Here is a 15,619-nt window from a genome sequence, read left to right as displayed (position 1 = left end):
AGAAGGGCTTCGTACAGAATTAGATCTGGTGAAGATCTATTCGTGTACCAAATTTGGTAGCTTTAGGTCGCTCATCCTTAGGCGAAAGATTGATGGCAGACAGGCAGATACAAACACATTATTTTATTATACGTACTAATATGTATACAGTACAGTATATACTTGTATATATATATATGTTTGCAGAAATTTATCGGCGCGTATATGAGAGAGGTACCATACTAGTTGCTCATATGGATGCTGGTCGACCCTGCCGTGTACGAACAACTGTTATGGATGAACGTGTGTTAGAAGCTGTGGACAATGATCCAGATACGAATAAGAGGAAATTTAGCGGTGAAATGCATGTTAGTCACACAACTGTGTGGCATGTGTTATATGAAAATATAATCTGCATATTTAGAAAGTTGTCTGTTTGATAGAACAATGTTTAATTCAAAGTAAATCTACATGTTGAAAACGTCTACAATTTTGTAGAACAATGTTAAGATAAATTTACATATGCACACATTTAGAAAGTAGTTTATTTTATAGAACAACGTTTAGTTACATCTGAATGTTTTGCAACTTTACGTTTTGCACATATTTATACCATGTAATATAATTAAAATAGTGCACAGTCTTCTCCAGTTGTGGTTTTCCTTAAATCCTTCTCATTTAATTTCCGTCCGATATTGAGACCCCTTACTATCCGATATTGGGCAACCTTTTTCAGAACTGAGAAAAATGCGACTTTGTACCAAAGTGTATACGTATATATCTTTCTTTTAATATTTCGTTATTGCTTCGAAACTTTCAAATTATAATCTACAAAGATAACAGAACATTTAGAAGAGGCTATATCAATTAAATATCTGATGGTAAAGATTTTATTGCTTTTTTCAAACAGTATCCGATATTCGGCACCTTTCCTATACAGTACTGTACGTGCATTGTACTGTCTGGGTAAAGTTAAGTAAAATAATTCTGTATATAAGACTTACTAGACCTATATGGTTATAGACAGAATTTTTCTTGCAATATTTTTATGTAATAGAATTTGAAGAATGTCTTCAAAGTAAAACATCACTGGATAACTATGTAGACTACACATTGTTGATATGTAGGCTATATATAAATATAGGAAGAACTTAAGTTAGCTCCTTCCAAAAAAATGGTGACGCCCCCTGTCTTACTGTCCTGACTATAGCCAGGCTCCAAACCCAAGGGATGATTTTGAGATGGGGTAAGTGAATTTAAAGCCAGTTTCAACGCAATTTCTGATGTGACTTCCCTATATCTCTAGAGCCGCCACTGGTCCTTTTACTATTTGGCTAATTTGACATTCATTTCCTTTCTAGAAGTTGAAATTTTGTATTTTCCTTTTCTTTCTTCTTATAAAATTTATTAGACGTTTACTCTGTAATTAGTTTAGATGATTCGACAACTCCAACGTTTTACAAGTTGTTTAATATTCGGGGAACCATTGCGTTGAAATTAGTTGATATAAAGAAAGAGAATGAGTAATTTTTACGTTCAAAGAGTCTTTCATTAGTAAGTGATAATGAAAGTACTGACAACCTACAGAAGTAGATCAATACTATCATAATAAATTCATGTTTATTGCCCAGTGGAACTCTGGGTTTATTATTACTTTCCTTAAGTAGAACTGCATTTTCTAGAAGGTAAGTTGCAAATAAGTTTACGTTTCTCGTACAGTGTGCTGTCATTACGGATAGAGTGTGCCTTTTTTCTCCTTCATCAAGCTTATCGTCTATACATATCCATAAGTTAGGATCGAAATTATAAGGTATGGTGACCAGACATCACGTTTTTAGTGGGATTGTTCCCTATTTCAGAAAGTTGTCAGGTGTCCCGAGAGAAATACACACGAGATTCAAAATATGCCTTGTTTTAAAAAAATAAGCTTCTTGTTTTTGGTTCTTAGTTACATAGAATAATCACAAAGTGCCATTTTAAACATTTCTTGTGTGGACCTCCACAGTTTTTATTATTATTACTATAGGAAATGCTAATAGGTAATGTTAAAATTGACAGAGACGGATCTACCCTGAGGCCTGGGAGCCTACGCCTCCAAGTTTTTTGAATGACAGAAGTAATTGACACTATTATTTAATTATTTTTGAAAGCTTATAGTAAACTCATTATATACCTCATAGTCTGGGTTCTAGTTGACCCCCCTATTTTACCTTCTGGATCCGCCTCTGAAAATTGAACTTGAAATAAGAATAAATAAATAAAAATCTGGTTATTTTGTAAAGCTAGACTGTTTCCTCACTGGCATGTATTAAATATAAGGATATCCCTAGGCGGACTGTCAAAGCACACTGATCAATAATATTCAACTTTGCTTATTATTATTATTATTATTATTATTATTATTATTATTATTATTATTATTATTATTATTATTATTATTATTATTATTATTATTATTATTATTTTGTTGACATGAAACTGTGTTCTTTATAGTTTCCGAGCTATTGAAACGAATCTAAGCTTAATTTCCGTCCTGCATGCACCAATTCAAAAATAATTCCAATAACAGTATTAAACATTTGAAAAAAAAGTTTTCATTAAAAGAAAATTTCAGTCCTTCACTTAAGGAGCTTGTGTTACTATCCTAATTGCCTTAGATTCATGGTTAGTCCATCATTGTCTTTGTAATAATTTATATTTTCTAATGATACAACACTATGATATTTCAAGATCCATACATTTGAGGAAATCCGGGAAAATTCGAGAAATTTTCCAGAAAAGTATGTTGCTGAGCAATTTTCTCGCCCTTGGCGGGAGACCCCAATATAAGATACCTACATGAAATGTACCCAAAAATTATTACATGGTCAGGCCTATATTTTAAAAATCTTTCATTGAAATACAGTTAATATGCTTGTATATATGAAAATTTTCGAAATATGTTGTGAAATTTTGAAATACAAACAATGTACTTATGGCCCTCCCGTTGTGTCTACGATGTCCGAAAGTATTCCCAGTAAACAATATTCTATATACATCCTTGGCTTTCATCGATCTTAGTAACGTTCCTCCATTGCTAATACACAGAAAAATCCGTTCTCCGGACAGCGGTATATTGTACAGCGGGGGACACTTCTAAATGGTACAGCCATATGGAGATTTACGGCTAAGGTGTACCATTTAGAAGTGTCCCCCGCTGTACAAATATACGGATCCTCTTGCTTACTACAGAAATCAGTACGGAACATACGTTATCCATATGCTACATACGCACTGCACTGCCCTTAGATGTTACATTATGCCATTGCAGGATGTCTGATGTCTAATAGTCTTCCGTAGATCACATGCATATACTTATATTACATTCGTCAGCTATATATTTTATATACGTCCATGTGAGATCTTGACTGCCTATATTATTTCATACGGAAAGTAGGCCCTACGTACAGATGAAACACTAATACGGAAACAATTATAAAACATGAGTTTTCAGTTATACGTCTACTGTACGTTAAGTCCAAAAACTACAGGAATTACACATGTAACAAGTGGTGGATCTAGAAGGTAAAAACTGGGGGGGGGGGGAGGCAGCCAGAACCCAAACTGTGATAGGTATATATAAAGTTTCAAAAATATATAAATAAAAGCTAAAATTATTTTGTTACTGAAAAAACTGGGGGGCCTAGGTCCCCGGCCCTGACCTAGATCCGCCACTGTATATAACCTACCTTTTTAAGTACGCCACTTACAATTTTTTTCTCAGTGTATTATTTTATGAAACTGTTCACCATACTCATCTCCTAGAATTCCATGATTCACTGGAAAAAAAAGTCCAGATAGCTATGTAGGAAATGCAGTTTCAGAAACATGTTGTAATTTTATCTATACTTTTAATAACTATTCAGTAAAATTATCTTCCAATTTTTTGTAATTTTCAACCTATGTGTTGCCTTAAAAAAAAAAAAAAAAAGGCATGAACCCTTGAAACGCACTCAAGATTAAAGTCCAAGAAGACTAAGCGACGTATCGAAGTCCAGGTCTTGCACTTTGGACCTGAGATCAAATTGATCACATTTTAGTATGTAGAAGAAGACGGTCTAGCATAATTGATGTTCGGTCGTTCAGAGAACCTGTCTGTGACAGTGATCACTAGCTGGTAGCAGCGATAATTAAAGAGAGCCAGGCGAGAAAGGAAATATTCGACATCTTAAAACGGAGAGGTTTAATTTAAAGGAATTAGAAGAGAGCCAGGCGAGAAGGGAATACCAGATAGAACTATCGAATAGACTCGGTTTTAGAAGATTCGGAGTGCACTAGTGTTGAGGTTACTTGGATTGAAATTACTGATAGCATTAAAATTTCAGCAAAATGAAAATTGGAGCATGCGGAAATACATAGGAACAAACCATTTTCGACCAGGAATACACTAAGCTGGCAGAGAAAAGAAAATAGACAAAACTGCGTTGGCTACAAAATGTGAACGATATTACTACACAAAATTTCGTTGACATCAGAGGGAAACTTCCAAATCGTTTAGAAAAAAGAAACGCGGTTTTTTGAAACCTACGTAAAATTAATGAAGTTGAAGATAATGCTAAAAAACAAAAAGATTCGAGACATGTATAGTGGTATTAACGAATTTAAGAAAGATTATCAACCCCGTGCTTATACATTGAAGATAGCCGACGAAACAATTCTCACTGACACAAATATCATCTTGAATAGATGTAAACATTTCTCTGACTTTTGCTTAACAAACAACCAAAAACAATATTTGTGGCGAAAGGGAAATGTACACAGCAGAACCGTATATTCCAGAGCCTAGGCGGACGTAAGTAGAAATCGCTATAAAGAAATTAAAGAAACATAAATTTTCGGGTCTAGACAAAATTTCGATTGAGTTAATTTTACCAGCAGGGGAAAATTGTAGTACTAAATACGCAAACTCATTCTCCTTATCTGGAACAAGGAGGAATTGCCAGAAGAGTGGAAAGAATCAATCATTGTTCCAATTCATAAGAAAGGTGACAAAAGTAATTGTAATAATTATCGAGGCATTTCTTTTCTGTCAGTATCCTATAAAATCCTCTCTAACATTCTATTAGCAAGATTGATTCCATACGCAGATGTAATTATTGGATATTATTAGTGCGGATTTAAGGAAATTGACCAACTATTTACTAGGTATTTACCATTCGACAAATACTCAAAAAGAAGTGGGGATACAATACCCGGTATCGCAAATTATTTATTGATTTTAGAAAAGCCTACGACTCGGTTAGGAGGGAAATATTGTATGTACAACATTCTTACAGAATTTAGAATGCCGAGATAACTAGTTAGGTAAATTAAGATGTTTTTAAATGAATCCCAAAGTAACGTTCGAGTAGGAAAGTTCTTGTCTACAAGCCTTGACTTTGTGAATGGCCTGAAATAAGGAGATGCGTTGTCGTCATTATTAAATTTTATTCTGGAGTACGCTATAAAGAAAATCAAGGATAGCAATCAGAGACTAGAGCTGAATGGTATGCTGATGACGTAAATCTGATAGCGGATGATAGGAGAACATTAGAAAAAATGCATCAGAGGTCTTATTAAACGCTTACAGGGACATGGGTTTAGAAGTAAATGCAGAGAAAACAAAATACATCGAAATTCGCAGGGATCGTAACACTACAAATTATGGATGCGTCAAAATATCAAATACTACATTCCACAAAGTGAATAGGATCAATATTAACACAACAAAATCGTATCCACGAAAGAACTAATGTCGACTGAAAGTAAGGAATTCGTGTTATTATTCAATTCAAAATATTTTGTCGTTTAAAATCTGAAGCTTAAAATATATAAAACGATAATCATACCTGTTGTGCTGTATAGTTGCGAAACATTGTCGCTTACTCTGTGGGAAGAACACAGACTGAAAGTATTTGGGAATAAGACCCTGAGACACAAGAGGAACTGGTTTGGGGAACGACGGAAACTTCATAACGAGGAACTGCATAATTTATACCGCTTACCAAACATTGTTAGGGTCATCAAGTCTAAGAGGCTCAGGTAGGCAGCTTATATAGTCAGAATGGAAGAAAGTAGGAACGTTTTCAGTTTTTACTGGAAATGCAATCAAAAAATGTTCATGAGACAGACCTAGGTTTTATGGAGGATAATAGTAACCCAGTAAGATGGATCTTGCAGAAATATTCTACTTCCCAAGCTTACTATTCTTTTGCTCAATTTCATTATTCTCATTCCCGACTTTACCATCTTCCTCTCCAAATTTACCATTCTTCTCCCCAAATTTACCATTCTCCTCCCCAAGTTATTTACCATTCTTCTCCCCAAATTTACCATTCTTGTTCCCAAAGGAGCTGTTCCAAAAGTGCCCAATTTTTCTGTTTGCGTTGCGCGCAAGCAATTTGGTGTGGGAAGTTGTCGTGGCATAAGACCTTCACATATAAAAAAAAGTGGCCATAGTTCAGCAGGAACACGGCCAAAATTGGTCAACAATGCCCATAAGGCGCGCATGTTTTTGACATATTTTGTGTATATCTCCCAAAAGAGGGAGCGTGCTCCGTGAAGTTTCATGGAGGCGAGACTACACATTGAGCTCTACCAGCACTATGAGTTTCATCGCACTCGAACCTGCGGAATAGGGAAACAAATCGGGTCACACTCAAGGAACGTACTATCTCCGATGCTCAGACTGGCTTGATATGAAGCAAATCTCTCTGAAGACAATGCCGTAATTGTGTGTCGTATTTCCGCTGAGTGGCATTGGTATAGATGAAATAAGTAGAATTGAATGGTAGTTAGGATTTCGCACATTGTGCACCATATCTAAAAAAGGATGTCGCAGAAAAAATATCATTGTACTGGGTAATACGTGGTATTGAAACGAACAAAATGATTGATGTGTTACCTGAGCTGAAGTACAAGATTTCCCTTACTTCCAGTATCGCTCAGGCAGTTGAGGTGATTATTATGTATGATGCATTGTGTTATACGTAAGTATGCAGAGGGATTCAATTATAGATTTCCTCATCCTCTTACAGAAATGGTTCACATCGTCATCGCCCAAGAGCCTAGATTCGTCTTCTTGTGAATAAAATAAATCTTCCAAGAATGCAAATGTCTTTGGACGTGTTGCAATTGTTTTGCCCATTCCTAAGCGCCAAATAATGAGCATGACATGGGTAGAACATCCAGCTATCCGTGCTTCATTTGAACATTGACAATCCTATAATGCAATCGTTCCTTTTCCGAGCAAGATTGTATAAAACGAAAATGCAGTACTTTAACCCATTATTGTGCCTTGAGTGGATATATATGCACGAACAAGGTAAGGTGTTTGCCTTATATCAAGCCAGTCTGAGCATCGGAGATTGTACGTCCCCTGACTGTGATCAGCGGCGCAAATCTGTCTTCAACATTGGGGGGGGGGCGGGAGGACGGGTAAGACCGTTCCTATATTTTTTTAAAAAGAGATGTTCAAAATATTTGCAAAGTTCAGAAACAATGCTGTGGAGCATCAGGAGAGCAGAGTTGTCTTCAACATTGGGAGGCAGGCAGATTTGAGGCTTATTTCGGACATCAATTTCATCTCACTTGCCTGTATGGCAATCGGACACAAATCATTACATTTCTTCCCAAAAACCACATTTCAAACCGGATTATGGGGGGACAGTCCCCCAGTTCCAAGATTGGAGGGGACATGTCCCCCTCATCCCCCCAGGATTTGCGCCAGTGACTGTGACCCGATTTGTTTCCCTGTTCCGCAGGCTCGAGTGCGATGAAACTCATAGTGCTGGTAGAGCTCAATGTGTAGTCTCACCTTCATGAAACCTCCAGGGAGCGCGCTCCCTCTTTTGGGAGATATACCCAAAATATGTCAAAAACATGCGCGCCTTATGGGCATTTCCATTGTATTGTTGACCCATTTTTGGTCATGTACCCGCTGAACTATGGTCACCATTTTTTATATGTGAAGGTCTTATGCCACGACCACTTCCCACATCAAATTATGTGCGCACAACGCTAACGAGAAAATTCAGCAGGTTTGGAACATTAATTTCACCATTCTTCTCCCCAAATTTATCATTCTTCTCCCCAAATTTATTATTTTTATCCCAAAATTTTCCATTTAATTCCCCAAACTTCCATTCTCCACCAAACTTACCATTCTTCTCCCCAAATTTACTATTCTTATCCCCAAATTTACCATTCTATCCCCAAAACCACCATTCTCCTCCACCAAATTTACCATTCTCCTCCCCAAATTTACCATTTTTCTCTCCAAATTTACAATTTTTATCAAATTTACTATTTTCATCCCAAAATTTACCATTCTGCTCAAAATACCATTCTCCACCAAATTTAACATCCTGTTGTTCCCAAATTCACCTTTCACTTGTCTAAATTTACCATTCTCCAGTTTGATTGTACAATTTTCAATGAAAAATTATGTTATCCCCAAAATGTTATCATGGGTGCAACCTACGTCCTAAAACCCACTTGTTGGCACCCTCTGTATCTTTGACATAAATGTCTCATTTTTACAATTAATATCTTGATGTAGGGGAATACACCTAACGTTAGATGCAAAATTTAGTTTTCATTTTCAGAACGATATTAGATCATATTTATATGGTCTAGATCAGGGGTTCTCAACCTTTTTCACAATCGTACCACCAAAACATATTCATTATTGATACCACTCAAAGTCATATGTACCACCAAGCCTGGTCTAGATCATACTGATGGTTTAAATAGAATCTAAGGGCCTTATGCAGAGTCGTTTTGACGTATGATTAGCGTCGTGCTAAAGGACTGACTATTGCAATAAACATATGTTAGTCGAATTCTTTAGTATGGCACTAATCACGCTTCAGAACGACTCTGCATAAGGCCCTAAATGTTGATAATAATTAGTATAGAGTCCTGCACAATGAATGATCTTAGACAACGACAGATAAGTAGGTATTGTGAATTGTTTGAAGTAATATCACATTGCTGTTTACTACATAATATCAAGAACATGCGATACAAACGAAATATTGAATAATTACAAAAAATTGTTGCATCTGTAATCGTAGTTTATTACCGAAGTGAGCTATTTTTGCAGCACAAAATTATAATCCTTCATGGCAGAATCGGTATATTTTGATGTCCGATATAGTTAAAGTTCAGTGATATATTAACCATTGACAGCCTGACGTCTTTTTTTTTTCTAGGTTCACAATAACACAAATCAATCCATTATGGACAATACACTATATTACTGGAGAGTTTGTATCGCTGCATTATAATGTGTGTAAAACGCACTGAAAGCAAATAAGTGCTGAAAATTTAGACCAAAATAACAAGGGCATATAATAATAATTATTATTATTATATAAAGTAAATATTTCTATAATATTGGTTGGGTTTGAAGGACACGAGTGTGAAATGTAAGATTTTTTCAAGTCGTATAGATCAGCCTCCTGTATTAATATGTTGTTTTCCTTTTTTCTGCTGCCTACACATAAGGAAATAATGAATTTAGTGCCAGCAGTGGAATTACACACAGGCCGGAGAATGCCAATTCTTGGCCTTGGAACATTTCTCGTAAGTATTTTAAATATATAGGATGAATATTCAAGTTTTAAAATAAGTAAGCCCTACTCTTTATATATTGTATTGAAAAAAATTGAATATTGGTATATGAAATGAACAAATATCAGCCTATACCTTACACTAGTAGTGCAGTATATTTTTTTAACTTACACTGCTCCACAACGATTTTGCTGTTTGGAAACTATTAACGTTTTCTTAATGTTTTTGACCTGAGAAATCCAAAAATGTAGTTAGTTTTGCTCTATCACGTATAGTTTTCTTAAAATAGAGGGAAAGGGAAACAGCCGTACATTTCGGAAGAAGTACTGATTATAATTACAAATATGATATGAAATCTTTTGAGTTTTACGTCCCACGGTTATGCCGGAGTAGAATTGGGATCCGATAGAAGACTGACTAAGCAAAAAATTTCCTAGAATTCGTTATCATTTCCTGGAATTGGGAGGCAAGTTTCGACAAGCCTTTAGTTGCTATGTTCATATCCTTTTACGGCTAGTACAGAAGTTCGTGGGAAAATGTTGTTGTGAGAACAGTCTGTTGTTATGGTGATAGTCTTGGATGCCTTTATCGTCTTGGATGCTCATACTGTTGGACGGATCAGAGTCCTATCAGTTATCATGATCGAAGCTTCCCAATTGATTGATTGATTGTTTTTTGTCTTTTCGTTATGAATTTGAATCCCCCAAACCCCTCCACTCCCTCCTGCGAAGAACGTAAGGGAACGTTGTTACTATGCTCATACTCTTGGACGGCGAAGCTCCCCAATTGATTGATTGATTTTTGTTTTTCGTTATGTATTGAATAGCTAGATGCTCTTGGCCTTCATAGTCTTGGATGCTCATACTGTTGGACGGATCAGAGTCCTATCAGTTATCATGATCGAAGCTTCCCAATTGATTGATTGATTTTTGCTTTTCGTTATGTATTGAATAGCTAAATGCTCTTGGACGGATGAGAGTTCTATTAGTTATCATGATCGAAGCTTCCCAATTGATTGATTGATTTTTGTCTTTTCGTTATGGATTTGAACCCCCCAAACCCCTCCACTCCACTCCCTCCTGCGAAGAACGCAAGCGAACGTTGTTACTATGCTCATACTCTTGGACGGCTACCGGATCTTGATGAGAGTTTTTTCAGTTATCACGTTCGAAGCTTCCCAATTGATTGAATATCAAGTTCGAAGCTTCCCAATTGATTGATTGATTTTCGTCTTTTCGTTATACAGCTACTGCTAAATATTTTGATTTAATACATTTTAATAAAAGTAAAAGAAACGAAAAATCATCTCAGACGTTCCTTAGGTAGAATCACTTCGAGCAGGAAATCTTAATTTGTGAAAAGTTATGTACCAAATTCACCGTTTGATTATTATTATTATTATTATTATTATTATTATTATTATTATTATTATTATTATTATTATTATTATTATTATTATTATTATTAACATTATTATTATTATTATTATTATTATTATTATTATTATTATTATTATTATTATTATTATTATTATTATTATTATTATTATTATTAATTTGGGGGAGTAGATTCATTTGATATAAAGATTGTGTACACAAAAATCTACTTGGTTTAGGGAGCTGAGACCGCAGGAAATCTTAATTTTGTGAAAAGTTATGTACCAAATTCACCGTTTGAATATTATTATTATTATTATTATTATTATTATTATTATTATTATTATTATTATTATTATTATTATTATTATTATTAATTTGGGGAGTAGATTCGTTTGATATAAATCGACAAGTACATTTTTTTCAAATTCGAAATGAAACAGAAACATCCGAGTCTCATAGACAATACTAGTTCACTCAAGTTTTAGTCCTCAGACACTGTTTTAATGTTACATGTGGCATATATCAGTTGATTTTGAGTTTAACGTCCCGTTTGGCAGTGAGGCTATATGAGACGTGGCCCTACTGATTAACGTGGAATCCGAACCACATAAGCTCCCGACGGGAATCGAACCCGTGCCTCCCACGCGAAAGGACTGAGAATTGCTCATTCCTTAATGTCAGTTCAGAAAGAAGCAGAATACAGGGAGAGCTAATCTTTGATAAGTCTGATATCGCGGAATCTTTCTTTGAATTCATTTTTCCAATGCTGAAGCTTCTTGGTATGCATCCTGTACAAAGCAAGTGCCTTGTACTTGTTCCATACTTAACACAAATTGGTAAATGTATGAAGCCTTCGTTTTGTAACAGTTTCTCCCAGAGCTGCAACTTGTGTTCTAACGTTTTATTTACGTAATGTTTGCAGTAATTATGTTTTTTCCGTAAAGTTTCAAATTAAAATGTGACAAATATTTCTTAATATCATCTGCCATGAAAGAAACCTATTGTAACCACAAAGAATCTGTCAGTAAGTTTGTGCTTTGTTCTTTGATTTGAAGAAAATTGCTAATTCCATCTCTCAAGTTCTAGGAACTTTTCAGACCCGTGGAGCACAGGATACCCAGCACACTTCTCTGCGATAGGGAAACCTAGAATATTTATGCAAAATCTTCCAAGAAAACAGCAAATTGTCGCTGGTTTAAGCCATATGAAGTTGATTTAAGAACATTGTCTATGTGAACTATCTTTAAACGTATCACAAAGTGACCCAAAGTAGGTATACATACCTGCATTGATCAAGTATGACATTTTAATTTATTAAGATAATGAATTTATATGCTTCGGTCTATTCCGAGTTTAGGCATAAGTGAAAAGGAATTAAGAGCAAATAATGAAGAAACTAAGTCAATATATTGTATGTATGGGTTGCAATAAGTAAATGAAAATTCCATGAGCTGATCAGTACGGGGCTGTATATCTACTTTTGGGCCGTTATATATATATATATATATATATATATATATATATATATATATATATATATATATATATATATATATATACGAGTACTTCTTTCTTGTTTTTTGAAGGTGAACCGAGGGTCACAAACAAATGATTCAACGGCCACATGCAACTCACAAGTTTGAAATACTTGTTCTACAGTTACAGGTTAATTCTGTTACCGGAAAAATGGCAGATCATTTGTATTTGAAGTTTCATTGCGTTATTTTCAAATCACAAGTGTATTCTCAATTTTGAACTTCAAAGGACAATGCTTTTCAGACAACTGATGTAGATCTACCAAAATTTAGTTTTTATTAAGTAAGGAATATTTTAAGAAGATATTAGTAGAATAAATTATTAACATTCCAGTTCATTTCAAAGAAGAAAGAAAAATAAATCCTCTATAAGTCAATGGACAAAAAAGAAGATGACACACAACACGCAACATTATCCATCATTTCTCAAAATGGATTCAATTTCCATTATATGGACTGAAGTTGAGGATTTTGAAAGACTTTGAGGCTCAATATGAATCAATTATATACAGACTTGATGCCACAAAGAATAAAAACTATGTAGCGTACGTAAAATCGTAGGTTACATGCGTAAATCTTAGGGATAGGCGTGAGTCGAGTCAAATGTAATTTTCTCGAGTTGAGTTTCGAGTCGAGTTACTGTTTTCAGGTCGAGTTTCGAGTCGAGTTGAGTTTCATAAATGGCTCGCTCCTTCAGCTCATTTTAAGTCGTTTTGGAATCGTGGCCTTATTAGACTGGAAAAGGAAAGCCATGAAAAATATAAGCAATAATGTGAAATACTTTTAGTGTTTCTCACGACTTTTTTTTTTTTTATTATTAAATCCTATAACGACTCTATAGAAAAGCGTCGTCAACCTGGTCCGTCTGGTAAAATATAAGTTACGAAGCGATAATAACTTTTCTTTATGCAAGAATCAACTCAGATATTCAAAGATCATTAGCCTCACCTTTATTGCTTGATATGTCTTAAATATTCCTTTTTAAAACCGTGAAATACATAAATTCACTTGACTAGGTCAACACATAACATGTACATAGTCACAACTATCCCATAATAATCTCTTACATATATTAAAAACATTCTTCTTTTCTGTTAATTTAAAATGAACATTCTACTAAGTATATTACATATTTATGAGCACTTTTTGCCCACGGTACAGGTAAATATTATACAAACTAAAGTATTTCGTTATAGAAAATGTCGCCCGCCAAAGGGACTGAATATAAAAGTCATGAGTAGGCTTGGCTTTTATATTCAAGAACCACTGGTCTGATTAGATTAATGTTCGTACATTACATATGTTCTTTATATTTTGATCACACCTCGTATATATCTTCATTATTTTTTTGGTTAACCCTCATATATATATAAAATATTAGTTATTATCATTCACATAAATACATTTACAATAAATCTTTGATTTCATTAATATTTCTCTTTTATTACATTATTATTTATTCTTTATCATTAAAAACATCGTCGCTTAGAAATATAATTAACGAGGGTGAAACACAAATTATCAAGATTACTAGTTTCGATCATTATTACAAACGATGATGTGACAAATAATATTTATTCTTTTCGGGCGCATTGTATAACAAATAAGTTAGATGTTGCAATTGTAATGTATACATAGTAGCACTAAGATGTCCAAAATAAAGAAGAATTTCACTCAAGGTAGTCATTGAATAATTGATTTTATAGAATGGATCTTATTCTTAACATAATCTTTGACAATTAAACACAAATCAATCTGATATAAAGTAATTTTTTGCCTTTAACTAATTATAAATTGAATTATGATTCTTCACATTAATAAGAAAGAATAAAAATTAAACATAACCTACGTTTGAATAATCAAATGGAAGTAAATAAATTTATTTTACAGAAACAAAAGACACCTTTTTGTTATTAAATAAACACATTTTTCATTATTATTGTTATTTTTCATACTTATCTATTTGATCAAGAATGTTGGGTGCTACTAACTCTTTAACTAGATGCATTTCAAATATTTATAACCATCGTTTTCATTATTAATATTAACACAAACTTTAAAACGAAAATTCACAAGAATCTATAACCAACATGGGTTTAACCTAATTTCGTTAACGGTAATCATGTTACATTCGCACTGGCATATGAATCTAATAAAGTGCATTGTACCGCACAATCGTGGTTAGGTTCTACATTAGGTTGTACATGTCTTTCATCGTGATTTGAATTTGGATACGAAGTACCATCTCGTGAACAATGATTATGTCTATACATAGGATTGATAGCATCTCTAGGATTTCGACATGTATTTCTATTACTTTTGTGTCTACTTCGGTTGATTAGGTTAGGCGGATTCCTTACATAGCCTTGTCTATTTTGTTCATTTTGATTGCTAGAGTATACTCGTCTTAGGTTCGGTTCATTATTATTCACACTTCGGATATTCAAATTCCGAACAGGGACCAAATGATCTGTATTATTCTTATTTTTACCCATTCCTGATTGTGTTAGATTCATAGCATGGTATTGAGTTTCGTAGCATTGTACAAGCATTAATAAATGACTGAAACTCATACACTGTGTGGAAAATAAGATCTGCTGTAATTTAAATGGAAGCAAATTGCGAATCGATGCAATTATTCTTGATTCCGATTGCAAGGGATTAACAACCTTTAATTCATTATAGACATTTATAACAAACTCTACAATAGATTTGTGCAATCGAGGATTGAAATGTTGATTTCTAAGAGTGGCATCTCTGTTTGCCAGCAAAAAGTCATTTTCGTAATTCGCGATCAATGCCGCTTTAAATTCCTCATATGTACTAATGTGATCACGTATTGCCTTAAACCATAAGGAACAAGGTGGGAGTAATACATGGGGTATTAATTTCATGTATTGTGATCGGTCGATAGACATTATACTGCATTCGTCTTGGAACTTCTCTAAGAAAGAACTAGCATTTTCATTGCACTTACCACTAAATTTACTCATGGCTTTGATTTCGCTCATCTTGACACTTAGCTTTACCTTTCTTTTCTCACTCCTTGTTCTTGTGGTGTGATTGTTCCGGTCCGTAGCGTGCTGTGTCATTATACCATTTATATTTTGTTCATCAGTGATCTTCGGACAA

General features: G+C 34.3%; 1 protein-coding gene across 1 annotated transcript in view; it reads left to right on the top strand.

Annotated features, from left to right (window-relative positions):
* The first annotated feature begins 233 nt into the window (after positions 1–233).
* LOC145665181 (1,5-anhydro-D-fructose reductase-like) overlaps positions 234–15,619 on the top strand; it is a 96,935-nt gene continuing 81,549 nt past the window's right edge. Inside the window, exon 1 of the mRNA XM_081732465.1 lies at positions 234–347. Coding sequence (XP_081588591.1) covers positions 234–347 — 114 coding nt within the window. The remainder of the gene's footprint in view (positions 348–15,619) is intronic.

The sequence above is a fragment of the Thermobia domestica genome, chromosome 11 (assembly GCF_964235325.1).
Source record: "Thermobia domestica chromosome 11, izTheDome1.hap1.1, whole genome shotgun sequence".
NCBI classification, from domain to species: domain Eukaryota; kingdom Metazoa; phylum Arthropoda; class Insecta; order Zygentoma; family Lepismatidae; genus Thermobia; species Thermobia domestica.
The sequence above is the reverse complement of the archived record's forward strand: the minus strand, read 5'-3'. Positions and strand labels throughout refer to the sequence as shown.